This window comes from Martes martes (genome assembly GCF_963455335.1).
Source record: "Martes martes genome assembly, chromosome: 5".
NCBI classification, from domain to species: Eukaryota; Metazoa; Chordata; class Mammalia; order Carnivora; family Mustelidae; genus Martes; species Martes martes.
The window spans coordinates 101,493,726-101,512,570 of record NC_137892.1 but is presented as its reverse complement, the minus strand read 5'-3'; the positions used below and the strand labels follow the sequence as shown (position 1 = coordinate 101,512,570).

The following is an 18,845-nucleotide window of genomic DNA, read 5'->3' as shown; positions in this document are numbered from 1 at the left end:
AAAGTTTCATTCATTCAACAAATATTTTGTATGTACCTATGAGAGCCCAGGCTCTATTTCAAGATGCTGAGGATTGAACTGAGAACAAAACAAAAATCTGTGCTTTCTTGGGGCATGCCTACTAGTGGGAAAACAAACAAAAAAACAAGGTAAAAAGTAAAAACATACTATATCTGATAATGTTACGTGTTAAAGAGGAAAAAAAATAATAAAGCAGGACAGGAGGACATGAAATGTGTGTGGAGGGGTTAAATTTTAGATAGGGTAGCCAGAGAATGAAATGAGAGGCTGAAGGGCGCCTGGGTGGCTCAGTCGTTTAGGCGCCTGCCTTTCTTTGGCTCAGGTCATGATTCCCCGGTCCTCCTATTAAGTACATCTGGCTCCCTGCTCTACGAGAAGCCTGCTTCTCCCTCTCCCACTCCCCCCGCATGTGTTCCCTTTCTCACTGTATCTCTCTGTGTCAAATAAATAAATACGTTCTTTTTTGTTTGTTTTTTTGTTAGAGAGAGAGCGAGCGAGCACAGGCAGAGGCAGAGGGAGAAGCAGGCTCCCCTCCGAGCAAGGAGCCCAATGTGGGACTCGATCCCAGGACGCTGGGATCATGACCCGAGCCGAAGACAGCCGCCCAACCAACTGAGCCACCCAGGCGTCCCAATAAATATGTTCTTAAAAAGAAGAAGAAGAGGAAGAGGAGGAGGAGGAGGAGGAGGAAGAAAGAAAGGAAAAGAAAGAAAGAGGCTGAGTCATGAGGATATATGCGGGAAATGCACTCCAGGAGATCAAGGTGACTGAGACAGAAATGAAGGTGTTGGAGGCTGACACAATAGGAGATGAGATCAGGGAGGTTAAGGGAAGTCAGACTGCAAAGGGCCCTTTGGCTAAACTAAGGACTTTGGCTTTTCACCAAGAGTGGGATGGGAACCTGTTGAAGAGGAGGAGCATCAGGGTATCATGATACGGCTTGTTGTAAGAGGACTGCTGGGGCTGCTGTGCTGAGAGTATCTGAAGGGCAAGGTAAAGGTCCAGTAAAGAAGCCACAATAACCTCAGCAAGAGATGGTGGCTCAGAAAGACTGGGGGAGGACATGTGGGGACGGAGGATAAATTTTCAGATTTGACTGTTACGTTGGAGAGTTTAAGGGGGAGGTCTGGGCTGGGAATTAGAACTTGAAACTCAAATGGTATTTATTATCAGCAGTAACAGAATCACGGAGATGGAGTCCTGGCTCTACTGTTGAGTAAACTATTTCTAGGTTCTGGGCTTCAATTTCCCTAACAGTAAAACGTAGAAAATATTCCCACATAACAGGGCCTTCAAGAGAACGAAATGAGAAGTGTTGAAGGCTGGCGGTGAACAAGGCGAGAAACTTTAGCCAAGGGCTGCACGAGCCTATACTGGAGGGAAGGGGCTGCTGTAAAAGCAGCGACTGACTCAATTCCACAGCACTTTTTTTTTTTAAGATTTTATTTATTTGACAGAGATCACAAGTAATTCCACAGCACTTACTCGGAGGTCCCCCAACAGCCATCAGAGAGAAGCGCCTGGGCCGGCACCGCAACGCGATCTGCGGCCCCCAAACCTCGCGAGATTTGTTGGCCTGGCAAAGTCACCCTCCCACCCACATCTCGCGAGACCAAGCTTTATGAGTGGCTATCTGCCGGTTAGGGCTTGCAGGAAAGATGGAGTATCCCGCGTTGGGCACCGTGGAGGCCGCGGACGGTGGAGGGGCCAGGCCATACAACAGCTCGGAGGAGCGAGAAGGACGGGAACCGGACGGGCTGCGCTTCGACCGCGAGAGGGCGCGCCGCCTGTGGGAAGCAGTGTCCGGGACCCAACCGGTGGGAAGGGAGGAAGGTGAGTCCGGGGACCTCAGAGGCGCAAGTCCCTCACCCGCCCGCTGGTCTCACGGGGAGTGGCGGAAGCGCGGGGCGGGAACGCGGCCCAGCCCCCGGGTCTCCGGGCACACCCCCTGGCGCCCGGCCCGCCCCCTTGCGTGACGCGCCCCAGGACTTCTTGACTCGTGCACCCCGGCTGGGCCTGGGTACCGTGGGCCCGTTCCCTTGAAAATTGAGGCCGCAGCAGCAATGAATGAGGTCTCCCTGATCTTCTGGTCAAGGGCCTTCTCATACTCAGGCCGCGGGGTTTTTCCCCCTTCCATTCTTACCCACCAGAGCACGGCTCTTATCCTAAACTCGTAGAATGTAATTCCTATCCGTGCCTTTTCTGAGACCCACAGAACCTTCCCCGCCAGACTCCTAGCCCCTCACCATTGCTCCCTGACTTAACATCGCCCCAATCTCCTGGTTCTCCCACCCCTTGTGTCGCTTGCCTCCTTCTGTCGTGCCCCACACTGCCAAGAACTCCAGAAGGCGTTCTTACCCGCCTTTTCCTCCTGGTCTTGGTATCTTCAACCTGGTTTACTCCCATTTCTAGGCGTCTGGTCTCTACTACCTGGGTCCCTTTAATGTGATGGGGGCCGGGAGCCTGAGAAACTGGCCAGGGTATACTTTGGCTCCAGCTTCTTTGTATCCCATGCTTGTACCGAAGTTGTGGAGAACAGAATACACGGGGGCCAGGGCGGTGAGGGAGGTGGGGGCACTTTCCGGGCTGAAGATTCCCAGCTTTCTCTGCATTTGACCTGGCTCTGGGTAAGATGGAGGTAGAAGAGCATGGAAAGAGCTGGCCTGACCTGGTTGCATGACCCTCTTCATAGTCCTTAGCAGAGCTAGCTGCTTAACTCTTTTTTTTTTTTTTAAAGATTTTATTTATCCATTTGACAGACAGAGATTACAAGCAGGCAGAGAGGCAGGCAGAGAGAGAGGAAGGGAAGCAGGCTCCCAGGACCCCAGGATCACAACCGGAGCCGAAGGCAGAGGCCTTAACCCACTGAGCCACCCAGGCGCCCCTAGCTGCCTAACTCTAACCCAGAAGTACAAGAACTGTCTGGCCTTCTGTGCTAATCCTGTCAAGTAATCTGCAGTAAAATCAGATGGTTTGTTTGCTTGGTGAGCAGACTAATCTTGGAAGTTTAATATGTTGCTTGTGAACTCATTGCCCTGGCATAAAATGGAATTTTGACCACATGCAAGGAAGATATGTTTAAATTTGAAGTGGTACACAGACCTATACCCTTGTGTATACTTCTCCAGTTTTAAAACTAGTCTAGTCTGACTCCTAAATTAATATGGGCTTTCTGACTCCCACATAATTTCAGACTTGTTTGGTACAAATCCCTGCAAACACATCCCAATTTTCTTTTCACTAATTTGACAAACATTCACTGATAACCTGCTCAGTTCCCAGGACTGGCTGGGCTGCAGAGCTACAGAGAGGAGGAAGATACTGTCCGTTGCCCTGGAGGAGTTTATAGTCTAGTCCAAGAAGCAGACACCAAAACAATTTCAGTATAAGGTAATGGGTGCAGTGGAAAGGAATGTGTAAGAATTGGTTGTGCACAAAGAGGGAGTGACCTTTGTCCTTGAGGGACAGGGAAGGCACCCCTTGGACCTTGAAGCAGAGAACACAGCAGCTGTGCTCTAAAAAGTGAATTGCTTATGTGTGTGTGAGTGTACAGTGTCACTTAGGACCTAGTTCATTTTTCTACTCTCCTCGCTTTCCAATATTTATATGAGGTTTAGGTAGAGCCCTGTTTAACACTAAATTCTACTCACCTTGGTTTTTGTTTTGTTTTGTTTTGTTTTTCTCTTAGCACTTTCATTGAGTTATAATTTATGTATACCATAAAATTCACCCATTGTAACTGTACAATGCAATGATTTTTTTAAGTAAAAGTACAGAGTTGTGTTTTAGAATATTTCTATGGCTCCAATTAGTTCCTTTGTGCTTGTTTACATTAAATCTCCACTCTCACCTCCTGCCCTAGGCAACCACTATAAATTTACCTTTTCTGAACATTACATATAAACAAAATCATACAATATGTAGTCTTTTGCATTTGGCTTTTCCCCGGCATGTTTTTGAGGTTCAGCCAAGTTGTACTGTGTATTAGTACTTCATTACTTTTTGTTGCAAAATCGAATCTCATTATATAGATCTTGCTTTTTTATCCTTTGACAGTCTCTGCCTTTTGAGTTGGCTGTTAAGACAATTCACATTTAATTTCATTATTGATATGGCTAGATTTACATTTTCTACTTTGCTATTTATCTCCTTTACATTTTGTTCTTCCCTTTTTCTCTACTGACTTCTTTTGTGTTAAGTATTTTTTAGTGAACCATGTTAATTTCTGTTAATATTTTTTTATACTTTTTTTTACTTATTTTATTTTCTTAATGCCCAAGGGACTACAAGATGCATCTTAACTCATCACAGTCTACTTCAAATTAACACTACTAACTTTTTTTTTTAATACTACTAACTTAATTCTGGTAAAATATAAAAACATTCCTCTAATAGTGCTACATTCCTCCCCCTCCTTTGTAGTATTGTTGTCATGTATATTATTGTTATATATATTACATCGATATATATTATAAACCTAATTATTCAGTGTCATAATTATTGATTTATACAATATGTCTTTTTTTTAAGATTTATTTATTTTAGAGAGAGAGGGTGCACAATGGGGAGGGGCAGAGGGAGAGAGAGAGAGAATCTCAAGCAGACTCTGCTAAGTGTGGAGCCAGAGGCAGGGCTCCATCTCACAACCTGGAGATCACAACCTAAGCTGAAACCAAGAGTCAGGCGCCCAACGGACTGTGCCACCCAGGGACCTGTATACAGTATGTCTTTTAAAGAAATTAAGAGAATTTAGGGAACAAAAATATTTATAATGTCTTTTATATTAACCCACATATTTACCATTTCTGGTGTTCTTTTTTTTATTCCTCTGGTTTCAAGTTACCACTTAGTACCACTTCCTTTCGGCCAGAGGGGTTCCTTAAGTATTTTTTGCAAAGCAAACCTGCTAGCAGTGAATTCTCTCAGTCTTTATCTGGGAATGTCTTTATTTTGCTTTCAGTCTTAAAGAATAATTTTTTAAAATAACATGTTGGGACGCCTGGGTAGCTCAGTTGTTGGGCATCTGCCTTCGGCTTACATCATAAGCGCAGCGTCCTGAGATGGAGCCCCACATCGGGCCCTCTACTCAGCAGGGAGACTGCTTCTCCCTCTCCCACTCCCCTGCTTGTGTTCCCTCTCTGTCTCTCTGTCAAATAAATAAATAAAATCTCTAAAAAAATTTTTTTAAATAAAATAACATCTTTATTGGTACATAATTCATGTACCATAAAATTCACCCTTGTAAAATTCAGTGGTTTTTAGTATATTCACAGAATTGTGCAGTCATCACCAATAATTTCAGAACATTTTCATCACCCCAGGAAGACACCCTATACCTATTAGCAGTCACCTCTGGCAACTACTCATTCCCATTCTCTTTCTATAGATTTGCCTATTCTGGATGTTTCATATCAATTAAATTGTATAATATGTGGCCTTTTGTGACTGGCTTCTCTCGCTTAGCATAATGTTTAAAGGATAGTTTTGCTGGACATGGAGTAATTGGTTGACAGTTTTGATCTTCTCACTACTATTATACCACTGCCCTCTGGCTTTCATTGTTACAGATAGGAAGTTAAATCATTAATCAAATTATTGCACTATGTATGATGAGTCATTTTTCTTTTGCTACTTTAAGGAGTTCCTGTCTTTATCTTTCTTTAAAAAAAATATTTATGTATTTATTTTAGAGAGAGTGAGAGAGACTACAAGCAGGTGAAGGGACAGGGGGAGAGAATCCTCAAGTAGAGTCCTAGCTGAGTGCACAGCCCAAAAGGGGGCTTGATCTCATGACCTGAGCCAAACCAAAAGTCAGACACTTAACCGACTGAGCCACCCAGGCACCCCTGTCTTTATCTTTCAACAGTTTGACTATGATGTATCTGGGTGTAGATTTCTTGAGAGATTGAGACTTTTTTTTTTTTTTCTTAAGATTTTCTTTATTGGACAGAGAGAGTGCACAAGTCAGGGGAGTGATAGGCAGAGGCAGAGGGAGAGGGAGAAGCAGGCTTCCTGCTGAGCAGGGAGCCTGACGTGGGGCTCGATCCCAGGACAGGGTTCATGACCTGAGTGGAAGGCAGAAGTTTAGCTGACTGAGCCATCCAGGTACCCCGAGAGACTTGAGACTTTTGGCTGTATGGATTGTTTTTCTTTAATCAAATACGGGGAGTTTTCAAACATTGTTTCTTCAAATATATTTTTTTTTTCTTCTCCTTTCTCTCCTGAAGTTTCCCCATATATATTTGTTTGGTGTGCTTTATGTATCCCACAAGTCTCTAAGGCTCTATTCATTATTCATCCTTTTTTATTTTCCTCTTCAGATTGAATATTTCTGTTGATCTATCTGCAAGTTCACTGATTCTTTCTTCTGCTACTTTGAAACTGATGTTGATTTTCTCTTGTGAATTTTTCATTTCATTTATTGTACTTTCAGCTCAACTCTGCTTTTTTGTTTTGTTTGTTTTATTTTTTGTTTTGACGCAGAGAGAGCAGGAAGCAGAGGGGGAGAGGGAAAGAGAGAATCTCAAGCAGGCTCCATGCCCGGTGTGGGGCCCAATGAGGGACTCAATACCATGACCCTGAGATCACAACCAGAGCCAAAATCAAGAGTTGGACGCTTAACCTACTGAGCCACCATGACGCCCTTGAACTCTTGTTTTATATGTGTTCTAAGTATAAAAAAATTTTATTTTATTTTATTTATTTATTTGACAGAGAGAGAGAGAGAGAGCACAAGCAGACAGAGTAGCAGGGAGAGGGAGAGAGAGAAGCAGGCTCCCTGCTGAACAAGGAGCTTGATATGGGGCTCCATCCCAGGACCCTGGGATCATGACCCAAGCTGAAGGTAGCCATCCAACCAACTGAGCCCACACAGGTGCCCCCTAAGTAGAAAAAATTTTAACACCACATCATCAATACCATTACATTTGCTTTCTTCATACTTTTTTTCTGTGATAAAATTTGAGCCTTTTCAGACCATCAGTAATATGGATTCACAAAATAGAAGTACTGAGGCTAAGTAATCTTAATGGGGCTAACTGTCCAATGCATTCTTGTAGACCACCCTGCCCATTAAACTATACTGCCTAGCAAATCTGACCCACTGGTAGGTTATATCCAGCTTGCTTTTACTAGGATATTTTGTTGTATGCTGCTTTCTAACTATAGCTGTACCTAGAAATCCACTACTTCCCAATAAGCCATAATAAGCAGGCTATTAAATTGGTTACATCTCTGAGGACCATCTTCAGACAATTGGTGAATTTCTGTGGAGCTGAGTTGAATATTCTAAGGCCACATTTGGGGCCAAGGAATAGCAAGTCATTATAGACTAGCAATGTTCACCATTAATTGGAATATAGAAGGTGGTTTAGTCGTGCACTGATCAGCTATTCAGGACCTAAGTATCCTAAGGCAACTTAAGGCACATTAAGTCTCCTAAAGACAGTAACTTGAATTGATGTATCATGATCATTTATCTGCCAAATACTACTTCTCCTACATTCCTTAAGTTTATGAAGAATTATCTTGCTTCTCTACCCTAGCTCTGTCCATACTTCACTGACCCTGTGAAAATAAGCCCTGTCCTATATCTCTCAATCTCTGCCCTATACATCCTCTTGTTGGCTACAATATAGATACAAACCCAATCCTGCCAAAGATGTCTTATCATAGATTTGGAAGACAGAAGTGCAGTGAAGATCATATTCCTATGGCTTTTCACTATTGTTACTATGAAGAAAGGGTCTTGGAACTATGAGATCATCCTACATCAGTGTTCCAGAATCCATTATCAAGCTTCATAGGCTGAGATGAAGGTTCATTGATAATGGAAACTTCTTACTTTCACCAAGTTTGCAATGGAGATCTCAAACTATAGCTCTTTTGTTGGAACAGACAAATATTATTCCTAGAGACATTTATGAAGGCCCAGCCAAGTACCTTCAGACTTTCCAATGGTTTTCTAAGCATCTAATTTCTTATATCAAACCTGTCCCATTCGGGGAGGTAATTGGTAGTTGGATTAAAGTTGTATGTGGAGGGATGCCTGGGTGGCTCAGTCAGTTAAACATCGGCCTTTGGCTCAGGTCATAATTCCAGGGTCCTGGGATCGAGTCCTGCATCTGACTCCTTTCTCAGCAGGGTGCCTGCTTCTCCCTCTGCCTGCCGTTCCCCCTGCTTGTGCTCACTTTCTCTCTCTCTCTCTTTCTCTGGCAAATAAATCTTTTTAAAAAATAAATAAATGAATAAAGTTGTATATGCATATCAGGGCAGTAGAGATGCACATTTAGGCCACCTTCTCAAAATTCTGATAATTTAAGTGAGTTCTTTTTCCCAATGTGGACCATAGCTTCCTCCAATCTTGTAAACCTCTCATGGTTCTTGTGAGTTAGGAATTTAGGAAGGACTTGGCTGGACAATTCTGTCACAGGGCTTGGAGGGATCCAAGACTCAGTCACAGGAACTCTTTCCTTTTCCATCTACACTAGGCATTCTCTTCCAGTCCATAGCCTTTATAAAGTACAATTGATATACTTATGATTCTCAACTTAAAATCTCCAGCTTTGACCTCTCCCTTGAGCTCCAGACTTGAATCTTCAACGACTACTTGATATCTCTACCCATATATCTGATAGACCACTCATGTTTAACATAGCCAAAGAAAAGTCTTAAGTTCTCCTCCAAGGCTGTCATCCTCCAGTTTGCAGCTCATCTGTTCAGTTGCTCAAGCTCAAAACCTAGGAGTTACCCTTGACTCTTTCCTTCACTCCCCCACATCCAATCTAAGAAATTGCATATCAGATCTACTTCCAGAATGTAATTCCAAATCCATACACTTTTCTCTGTCTCCATTGCCAGCTTCCATTGGTATCCCCATACAGTCTGCTGACATGATGATCAGAGCAATCTTTTTGAAACATAAGCCAGATCTTGTTACCTCTCATGGCACTAAAAACAAAATCCATAGTTTAAATCATGGCTTTTGGGGGCAACTGGGTAGCTCAGTTAGTTAAGCATCTGCCTTTGGCTCAGGTAATGATCTCAGGGTCCTAGGATCAAGCCCCACATGGGGCTCCCTGCTCAGCAGAGAGCCTCCTTCTCCCTCCCCTTTTGCTACTCAACCCTGCTTGTGCTCTCGCTCTCTCTCTCTCTGTCAAATAAGTGAATAAAATCTTAAAAAAAAAATCATGGCTTTTGAGGCCTTACATTCATTCAACATGATCTTACACTGCCTCTCCAACTTTTATTTCCTACCACTTTCATCTCATTCACCGTACTCTAGCCACACTGACCTCCTCTCCATTCCTTGAATATGCCAAACTCATCCCTGCCTCAGAGACCTGGCACTCTCTCAGGCAAGAACACTATTTCCCCCAGACCTCCTTATAGCTGATGCCTTGTAAGATGGTCTTCACTGACTATACCGCCCCCATCATTCTTTACCACTTACTTCATTGTTGTTGTGTAAAGATTTTTTATTTATTTATTTGACAGAGAGAGAGCGCGCACACAAGTAGACAGAGCAGCAGGCAGAAGGAGAGGGAGAAGCAGGCTCTCCGCTGAGCAGGGAGCCTGATGCAGGACTTGATCCCAGGACCCCGGGATCATGACCTTAGCCGAAGGCAGATGCTTAACCGACTGAGCCACTCAGGTGCCCGCCCCCCGCCTTTTTAAGATTATTTATTGATTTATTTGACACAGAGAGAGAGAGAGCCACTTAGTTTTTGTAGTGTTTCTTTTTCTCTGTCACTATTTTGCTTTTTATTTACTTTGTATTCTGTCTTACTTGTTGATATGGCCCCAGTGCTGGTACACAGAAACCATTCCAAATATATATTTGTGGACTGTGTGGATATACTCTCTAAGGCCAGAGAGATACATCTCATTCATTCAGCAGATACTCACCAAGGTCCTCCTGTGGGTCAGGTATTGTACCAGATACTGGGATACAAAGTCATACATGGTCCCTGCTCTGTTTAGCCTTTGAGAGTCAGATTCTGAATATCTTTGAAAAAGAACCTCATCTTCTTTAATTAAAAAAAAGAGGGGCGCCTGGATCGCTCAGTGGGTTAAAGCCTCTGCCTTTGGCTCAGGTCATGATCCCAGGGTCCTGGGATCGAGCCCTACATCGGGCTCTCTGCTCAGCAGGGACCCTGCTTCCTCCTCTCTCTCTGCCTGCTTCTCTGCCTATTTGTGATCTCTGTCTGTCAAATAAATAAATAAAATCTTAAAAAAGAGAGAGAGAGAGAGAGAGAGAGAGAGAAAAGGGGCACCTGGGTGGCTCAGTGGGTTAAGCCTCTTCTTTCGGCTCAGGTCATGATCTGACCTGGGATCCTGGGATCGAGCCCCGCATTGGGCTTTCTGCTCAGCAGGGAGCCTGCTTCCGTCCCCTCTCTCTGCCTGCTTGTGATCTCTGTCTGTCAAATAAGTAAATAAAATCTTAAAAAAAAAAAAAAATCCAGCATCTTCAGGTCAGGAGAGGATGACTATACTCTGACTCTGGGTACCATCTCTCCCTTATGGGCTTTACATTCTGAGGAGCCACTCATCCTCCCTTTAAAATAAAAGCTCTGACGGTGCCTGAGTGGCTCAGTTGGCTAAATAAAAACTTTGGCCCAGATTTGTTCACAGACCCACTTTCCTTGGTTACTCTGAACCCAGCTAAGACCAGCAAGGTCTTTCACAAAAATTTACCAAGCACAATAGGAGAAAAATGGGGGAATAAACAGAGACTCTTAAGGGGCAGAAATACAGCCAGACAGCAGCCTTTCTGCCCAAAAGTGCTGGCACAGATAAGCTTTAGACCTTGTAGAGTAAGGAAAGTCACCTTAAAATTTTCCTACCAAGAGGGTCACCTAGGTGGCTCAGTTGGCTAAACATCAGACTCTTAATATCAGCTCAGGTGATGATTTCATGAGTAATGAGATCAAGCCCCACATCAGGCTCCCTACTCAGCAGGAAGTCTGGTTGAAGATTCTCTCTTACCTCCCTTTCAAATAAATAAATCGATCTTAAAAAAAAAAAAGGTTCCTACCAGGAACATCCCTCCAGAGCATCTTGACCACATTTTGGTCCAGAATAGAAGATTAAAAATGTGAGCTTTCTGTCTGCTCACAGTTTTCGGGACTCTGACCCTGCCTCAGATTATTGGTGTCATGATAGAACTCATGCCTTACATGAAATTTTACTTCGTCCCCAAAGGTAAGGCTTAGTTCCCCAAGCCCAACAATTAAGAATAGTTAATGTCTTGGTTTACTACAGTATAGAACTTGTGTAATATGTGAGGTGAATTGGAATGTTTCAAAGTCAGATCAAGAAAAATTTCAACACTTATCAAGTTCTAGAATAATAAATATCTTAGGGCACCTGGCTGACTTAGTCCATGCAGCATACATACAGCTCTTGATCTTGGGGTTGTAAATTCAAGCCCCATGTTGGGCATAGAGATTACTTAAAATCTTTTAAAAATACGTATATATTCACAGGTACAATCTGGAAAATAATTACTCTTTTCAGAAGCACAGGACCCAAAAAAGAATTGGACATAATAACATTCACCATTGACAAAGAACATGTACTAAACCAGACACTGCACTAAGTGCTTTGCATGGAAAACCACATGGATAATACATACCATGAGATCCATGCTACCAGTATAGTAGTCCCCCTTATTCGTGGGGATTATATTCTAAGATCTCTACTGAATGCCTAAAACTACAGATGGTATTGAACCCTATATATACTATATTTTTTCCTATACCTACATATCTATGATAAAGTTTTATTTTAAAATAATGCACAGTAAGAGATTGGAAATGGTAACTATTAATAAAACAGAACAATTATAACAATATACTGTAGTAAAAGTTATGTGAATGTGGTATCTCTGTTTCTCTCAGAATGTCTTACTGTATTGTACTTGCCCTTGTGGTAGTGTGAAATTATAAAATGCCTACATGATGAGATAGAGTGAAGTGAATGATACAGGCATTGTGACATAGCATTAGGCAACTATTGACCTTCTGAAGATATGTGAGAGGAAAGATCATCTGCCTCCAGACTATGGTTGACCATGGGTAACTGAAATCACAGAAAGTAGAACTGCCAGATAAGGGAGGGTTCTGTACTCCCATTGTAAACAAAGGAAACCACAGGATGGAGATCAATTTCTTTCCTTTTTTTTCCTTTAAGATTTTATTAATTTGTTTGAGAGAGAGAGAGCACCTGAGAGAGCAAGAGCTGATGGAGAGGCAGAGTGAGAGGAAGAAGTAGGCTCCCTGCTGAGCAGGAAGCCTGACTTGGGGCTCCATCCCAGGATGCCAGGACGATAACCTGAGCCAAAGGCAGATGCTCAACCAACTGAGCCACCCAGGTGCCCCGAGATTAAATAATTTCTATAAAATCACACACTTTACAGAAACAGCAGCAGGATTTGAACCCAAGTGTGCATGCTTGGGGAGCCCAAGTTCCTAACCACGATTTGTACCATACACATTTAACTGGTATTAGATGATAGTTTGTGTGAACTGTATAATAACAGAATTAGTTTACCTTGTCTTATAAAGGTGAAAGATAATACAGCAACATCTTTTAATTGATACTTATCCTCCAAAATTGCTTTTCAAATTTTCTGATTTATTCCAAAGAAACCAATTTTTAATGTTTCCTTACAAAATCATGTTCTTTCCATACAAAAAGAATGTTCTAGTCTTCTAATAACTAAACTCCAGTATAATATTCTAACCAAATGATGTGTACAGTTATACCAATGTAAATTTTTAAAATCAGAAAATGTGGGGCCCCTGGCTGGTTCAGTAAGTAAAGCGTGCAACTCTTTATCTCAGGGTTGTGAGTTTGAGCCCCACAGTGGGTATAGAGATTACATAAAAATAAAATCTTTTTATTTTAAAGATTTTATTTATTCGACAGAGATAGAGAGCACAAGTAAGCAGAGCGGCAGGCAGAGGGAGAGAGAGAGAAGCAGGCTCTCTGCTGAGCAGGGACCCCAATGCGGGGCTTGATCCCAGGACCCTGGAATCATGACCTGAGGCAAAGGCAGCCGCTTAACCAACTGAGCCACCCAGGTGCCCCCAAAATAAAATCTTTAAAAATAAATAAAATCAGAAAATGCTATTGATCTTTTAGTGGAATAAATATTGCTTTATTTTTAATAAAGTTGCTTTATTTTTAATTCTACAGAAAATGTTCACAAAAAATAAAAAAGATAAGAATTTGTTATTACAATTGCAAAAAAGTAATTAAATGATTCTCTTTTCAAGTCTTTCAGTCTTTCTCATTCTATCTGGGATGAAGTCTCAGTTGGGTACTGTCATGTCTTTTTCTTTTTTTTTTTTTTAATGATTTTTATTTATTTATTTGACAGAGATCACAAGTAGGCAGAGAGGCAGGCAAAGAGAGAAGGAGGGGAAGCAGACTCCCTGCTGAGCAGAGAGCCCAATGAGGGGCTCAATCCCAGGGCCCTGGGATCATGACCTAAGCCAAAGGCAGAGGCTTTAACCCACTGAGCCACCCAGGCGCCCCGGGTGCTGTCATGTCTTAACACCTTTCTTCACAGTTGCTTCTCTCTTATTCTTTGTAAGGAGAGCTCCAAGCCTCTGGTACCAGTGTCCGTCTAGAATTATTTCATTTTTATTGCTATCTATTTAAATTTATGATCTAAAGATTTCTTTTTAAAAGAATTTTTAGGATGGTGATTATAGTTAATAATGCTGTATTGTATATTTGAAAGTTGCTAAGAGAGTAAATCTGGGAAGTTTTCAAAGTTTCAGAAAAAGATTTGTAACTTTATATGGTTACAGATATTCGCTAGATTTATTATGGTGACCATTTTGCAATATATACAAATATAAAATCATTATATGGTACACCTGAAACTAATATAATGTTGTATATCAATTATAACTTTAAAAAAATTTACTTAATAAAGAAAATGGCTTACACAAAATTATAAAGTAATTGTATTGGTGATATGAGAACATAGCATGAGTCATGAAAGCATAGGGAAGGAGTAACTAAGGTGTGCCAAGGTATAATGGTATAGCATTCCACTACTCAGTACCTACGTTTGAGACAGGGTTCAGAGATAGTGCTGTTGAGGTGTGTTTTTGGTTTTTTTGTTTAATTAACATATAATGTATTATTTGCCCCAGGGGTACAGGTCTGTGAATCATCAGGCTTACACATTTCCCAGCACTCACCATAGTACATTCCCTCCCCAATGTCCATAACCCAGCTACCCTATCCCCACCACCCCCACTCTCCAGCAACCCTCAGTTTGTTTCGTGAGATTAAGAGTTTCTTATGGTTTGTCTCTTGAGGTAAGTTTTTAACTCAAAGATTTTTTATTTTCCTCTCTGTAGTGGAGCACATGATCCAGAAGAACCAGTGTCTCTTTACCAATACCCAGTGTAAGGTTTGCTGCGCCTTGCTCATTTCTGAGTCCCAGAAGCTGGCACACTACCAGGTATGCCATTGTACCTTTAGAAATACTTTACTTTCAAAAAATAAAAAAAAGAAATACTTTACTTTCTGCACTTCTCCCTGGCTTGCAAAATGGAGTGTATGTAATTCCTTCTTAGCCACCCAGACATTGCCTCCATGCATGCTGACTGTGACTTGAAGGTTGACTTAATTTTTCTGTGTCTCATCTCTCCCATCCAAATCAGGATCATCATACTTCATCTTCCCTCTCAATGTGGTATAGTAGAAAATATGCACTTTGGCTTTAAATAGAGCTGAGTTAGAATCACAACTCTGCTGCTCATCTTGGGCAAGAAACCTCACCATCTTCAGCCTTAGTTTCCTTATCTGTAAGATAGAGATGATGGTAATTTTCTCATTGATTGCTGTGAAGGTTAGATTTAATAGCATGTAAAGCACATTGAACAGAGTAGGAGCTCAATAAACTAGGTTTTTCCCCTACCTTCTCATCCTCAGAAGTTTTTGTGAGGATGAATCAGATGAAAATCTAGTATTTTTGACTGCCTTAGATATGAAATGGCTTTTGGCTATTTTTGATCTTTTTCCTGGGTTCTTGCAGAGCAAAAAACATGCCAACAAAGTGAAGAGATACCTAGCAATCCATGGAATGGAGACATTAAAAGGGGAAACGAAGAAGCTAGACTCAGATCAGGTAATCCAGCTGCCATGTTGAGACTGCTCACTTCCTGATGAAGCCAACAGGCAGGTTGGTGTGGTGGAAAGAAGGTGGGCTTTGAGTCAGACTGAATTGGCTTCAAATCCTGGCCATGTTTTATGACTTGGACAAGTCTTATTACTTCTCTGAGCCTTGATTTCTTCCTCCCTAAAATTGAAAATGCTAATATCAACTATCTTTTAGGATTTTTCCAAACTAAAATGAGGGAAGGTTTATAAAAAGCACCAAACACAGAACCTGGCACATAGTAGGGCTCAGTAAATGAAGCCATTGTTATGCATTACCACTCATTGGTTTACTGGAGCAGGACAAGAAGCTACGCATTCACTACTCAAGGAGAAGAAGGGGAAGGAAACCAAGCTGCTTGCTTTCTTGAAATGGGAAGGAAAGAGCTGAGTTCAGCACTTGAATGTTTTGAATAAACAAGTGGAAGAAACACCTTTCCAAATGCCTGCTCCGACTGAGATGTAAATGCATTTGGTTTTGGCTTAGAAATACAATGAGAATTACGCTGAAACAGTCCTAGTCTTTCAGGGGTACCACTATTTTTGTTCCATGGGAGGTTGTTCAAATGTCATGGGATGAGAAGCACACTGACGAGGGCCCAATACCAGCTCTGCACCTTACTGGTTTGGTGACTTTGGGCAAGTCCCTTCACCTCTCTGTACTTTACCCATAAAATGGAGATGATAATTCCTACCTTTTAAGGGTATTATGAGGTAAAATTCCAATTCCTAGTGGATGCTCAGTGAATAAAAATTTATAGATTTCCTCCTATTATAGTGGTCACAGATTTGGAAGAGCCTTATTCATCCCTTCTCCAGACTCATTGGACCCATCCCCTAGTTACCCTTCTGCTTATGATTTAGAATTCAGAAAGATAGACCAACTCTATGACTCTGGACTAGTCACTTCACCTCTTTGTATCTCGATTACTTCAACCCTCAGGATGGTCCAGTAGTTCAAATGAAGTGACTGACATTCCCCTTCTTCCACAACAAAGAATTACCTACTCCAAAATGTCAGTAGTGCCAAACTTGTAAAATGCGCTTGGAATGAATACTTTATTCACAGATCAGACCTCAGAGAGGGACTGGGAGCTCTTAACATAGGCTTGAAATACATTGTTTTCTGGCCTAATCACAATCAACAAATCAAACCTGAATATCTGCTATGTGCCAGCCTCCAGCAGGGTGCTAAGGATAGGAAACAAAGATGAGTCCAATGGTCCATTCCCAAAGTCTCCTAAGCTGTGACACTGTCGGTTTGGGTGACAAGTGGTATAATAAGGCCTTTTTAAGGAACTCTGGGCATGCAGAGATGGAACAAGATTAATTTTTTCTGAATACCCACACAAAGCAGCTCAATAATCATGTACTGAATGATTTTCTTGAGTAATAGTCTCCCAGAAGTGATATATATATATATATATATATATATATATATGGGCCTTGAAGGCTAAGCTGATACATGCCAGGCAGGAAAAGAGGAAGATCATTCTAGGTAGCAGGAATGGCCCAAGCAAAGCAAGGAAGCAACAGAGAATAAAGTGGGGAATGGTGAGTAGAGCCTGAAATGAAGTAGCTGGAGAAAGATCCAGAAAGGTAGGTTGGGGTTAGTGTGTGAAGGGAGCCTTGAATGCCCATTCTTCTATGGGCGATGGGGAACCACTAAAGATTTTCTGGCTGGGCAGTGGCGTGATCAGACCTGTGTTCTTTCTCCCAACCAGAAGAGCAGCAGAAGCAAAGACAAGAACCAGTGCTGCCCCATCTGTAACATGACCTTTTCCTCCCCTGTCGTGGCCCAGTCGCACTACCTGGGGAAGACCCACGCAAAGAACTTAAAGCTGAAGCAGCAATCCACTAAGGTGGAAGGTACTGGTTTTCCTGAGTAGTGCTATATCGGGACCCCTCCCGTCCTCATGGCACCAATGCCAGGTGCTCCCAGAAATGCTCAGTGGGGCCACAGACTTGGAGAGGTTGAACTACTTTTGATAGCCCTTACAAATACCAAAGTAGACCCAGCTTCAGTGAATGCAGACTCAGAGTTGTGCTCACCTAACCTCCCTTTCTTTGGTTAGATCAGTTTTTCTCTGTAGAAGCATCTTAGCCCTGAGCTCTTGCCCTGACAAATAATTATGATTGGGAGTGCCAGAGTCCTCCAGGCCATGCATACCATGAGAGCATTCTATCTCCTACCTCTCCCACTTAGATTTTTCCCTCCCAGCATCCACCTGCCTTCATTACCACGTGTTGCAAGTTGAAAGCTAAATCCTTGTCTTTTTCGTGGGCTCAGGTTATGCCCTGCTCACTTTAATCCTCTAAGCTGCCTGTTCTCCTCAAGACAGGGACTTGCTTTTCAAAGCAGGATACTCTAGCACTGCCACTATTACCCAGCAAGCCATGTTTGCCTTTGCCACGAATTCATTCCCAGTGCAGTGACTTCTAAAATAGTCCCCTTTATCTTGTCACCACTGGTACTCAACCCTTACTCTCATCTCATTAATTCCTGACTTTCTGGAATTTTTAACTGGTGCTAACTGCAGTTAGTCGAGAATGAAAGTTCTTTGATTTTACTTTATTATTTTCTTGGTAATTTTTGCTTCTTTATTTATTTTGGACCAAGAAGTAGACTAACTATACTATTTAAAATAGTTATTATTCTTTTTTATAATACTGTATTATGAAAACAAGACAACAATGTTTTGGAAGACTTTGAAGATAAAGTGAAAAATCACTCATAATTATACCCTCTTAACATACCCAAATCTAGTTCATGCTATGAAACAACAAAATATGGACTTTGAGGTCATTGACATGCAGGATTAAATCCTGGTGCTGCTATTTACCATCTATATGACTTAACTTTTTTGTACCTGAGTTTCCTCACCTATAAGATGTTAATAATACTATCTACTTTATGGGTTGTGAGGATGAAATGTATGTAAGAAACCTAGGACATAATAGATGTTCAGTAAATGACACCTGCTGCTGTTAGTATTATCATCATTATCAAGATAGCAAGCTAGAGGAATCCCCTTATGAAATGTAGTATTTGGTGAGGCATCTACCACCTGGAGCCTGTCACTGGCCTCGCTTATGGTTTATTCATCAAGTTATACTAGTACTAATTGCTTTTGTTTAAAACTGGTGTTGGGGGTGCCTGGCTGGCTCAGTCAGTGCAGCATATGACTCTTGATCCTCGGGTCATGAGTTCAAGCCCCACATTATGTGTAGAGATTGCTTAAAAAAAAAAAAAAAGTACATAAACTAAAAAAACAAAACAAAACAAAACAAAAAAAAAGAAAAAAGAAAGCTGGCGTTGGTATCATGAATGGTACCAAAGAGATTAAAACATTAGGCCAAGGAAAACTACCTTAAGAACAGAAATTTATAAGGTCATTTATCTTTATATGGATTGATCTTTTCTGTAAATGGGAAAATTCCCTGGAACATGCCAGGTCCCAAAGATTCCACATAAAAAGGTTATTTTCCATATTCATTTTCAGCCTTTGTCACATACAGATAAGTTTTTATGTAGTTGTAATCAAAGTGCATCTACCATTTGTATCCTGCTTTTACTTTTCACTGAATTTTGTAGTTTAAGCACATTTCAATGTTATTATGTGAGTGCAGAACTCTGTTTC

At 41.7% G+C, this 18,845-nt stretch overlaps 1 protein-coding gene across 2 annotated transcripts in view; it reads left to right on the top strand.

Annotated features, from left to right (window-relative positions):
* Positions 1-1,629: 1,629 nt before the first annotated feature.
* Positions 1,630-18,845, top strand: part of ZNF346 (zinc finger protein 346) — a 35,293-nt gene continuing 18,077 nt past the window's right edge. For both annotated transcript variants that reach the window (XM_080803783.1, XM_080803784.1), the window contains exons 1-4: positions 1,630-1,854; positions 14,403-14,506; positions 15,083-15,175; positions 16,929-17,073. In XM_080803783.1, the coding sequence (XP_080659909.1) occupies positions 1,680-1,854; positions 14,403-14,506; positions 15,083-15,175; positions 16,929-17,073 (517 nt within the window). In that variant the 5' untranslated portion in view covers positions 1,630-1,679. The remainder of the gene's footprint in view (positions 1,855-14,402; positions 14,507-15,082; positions 15,176-16,928; positions 17,074-18,845) is intronic.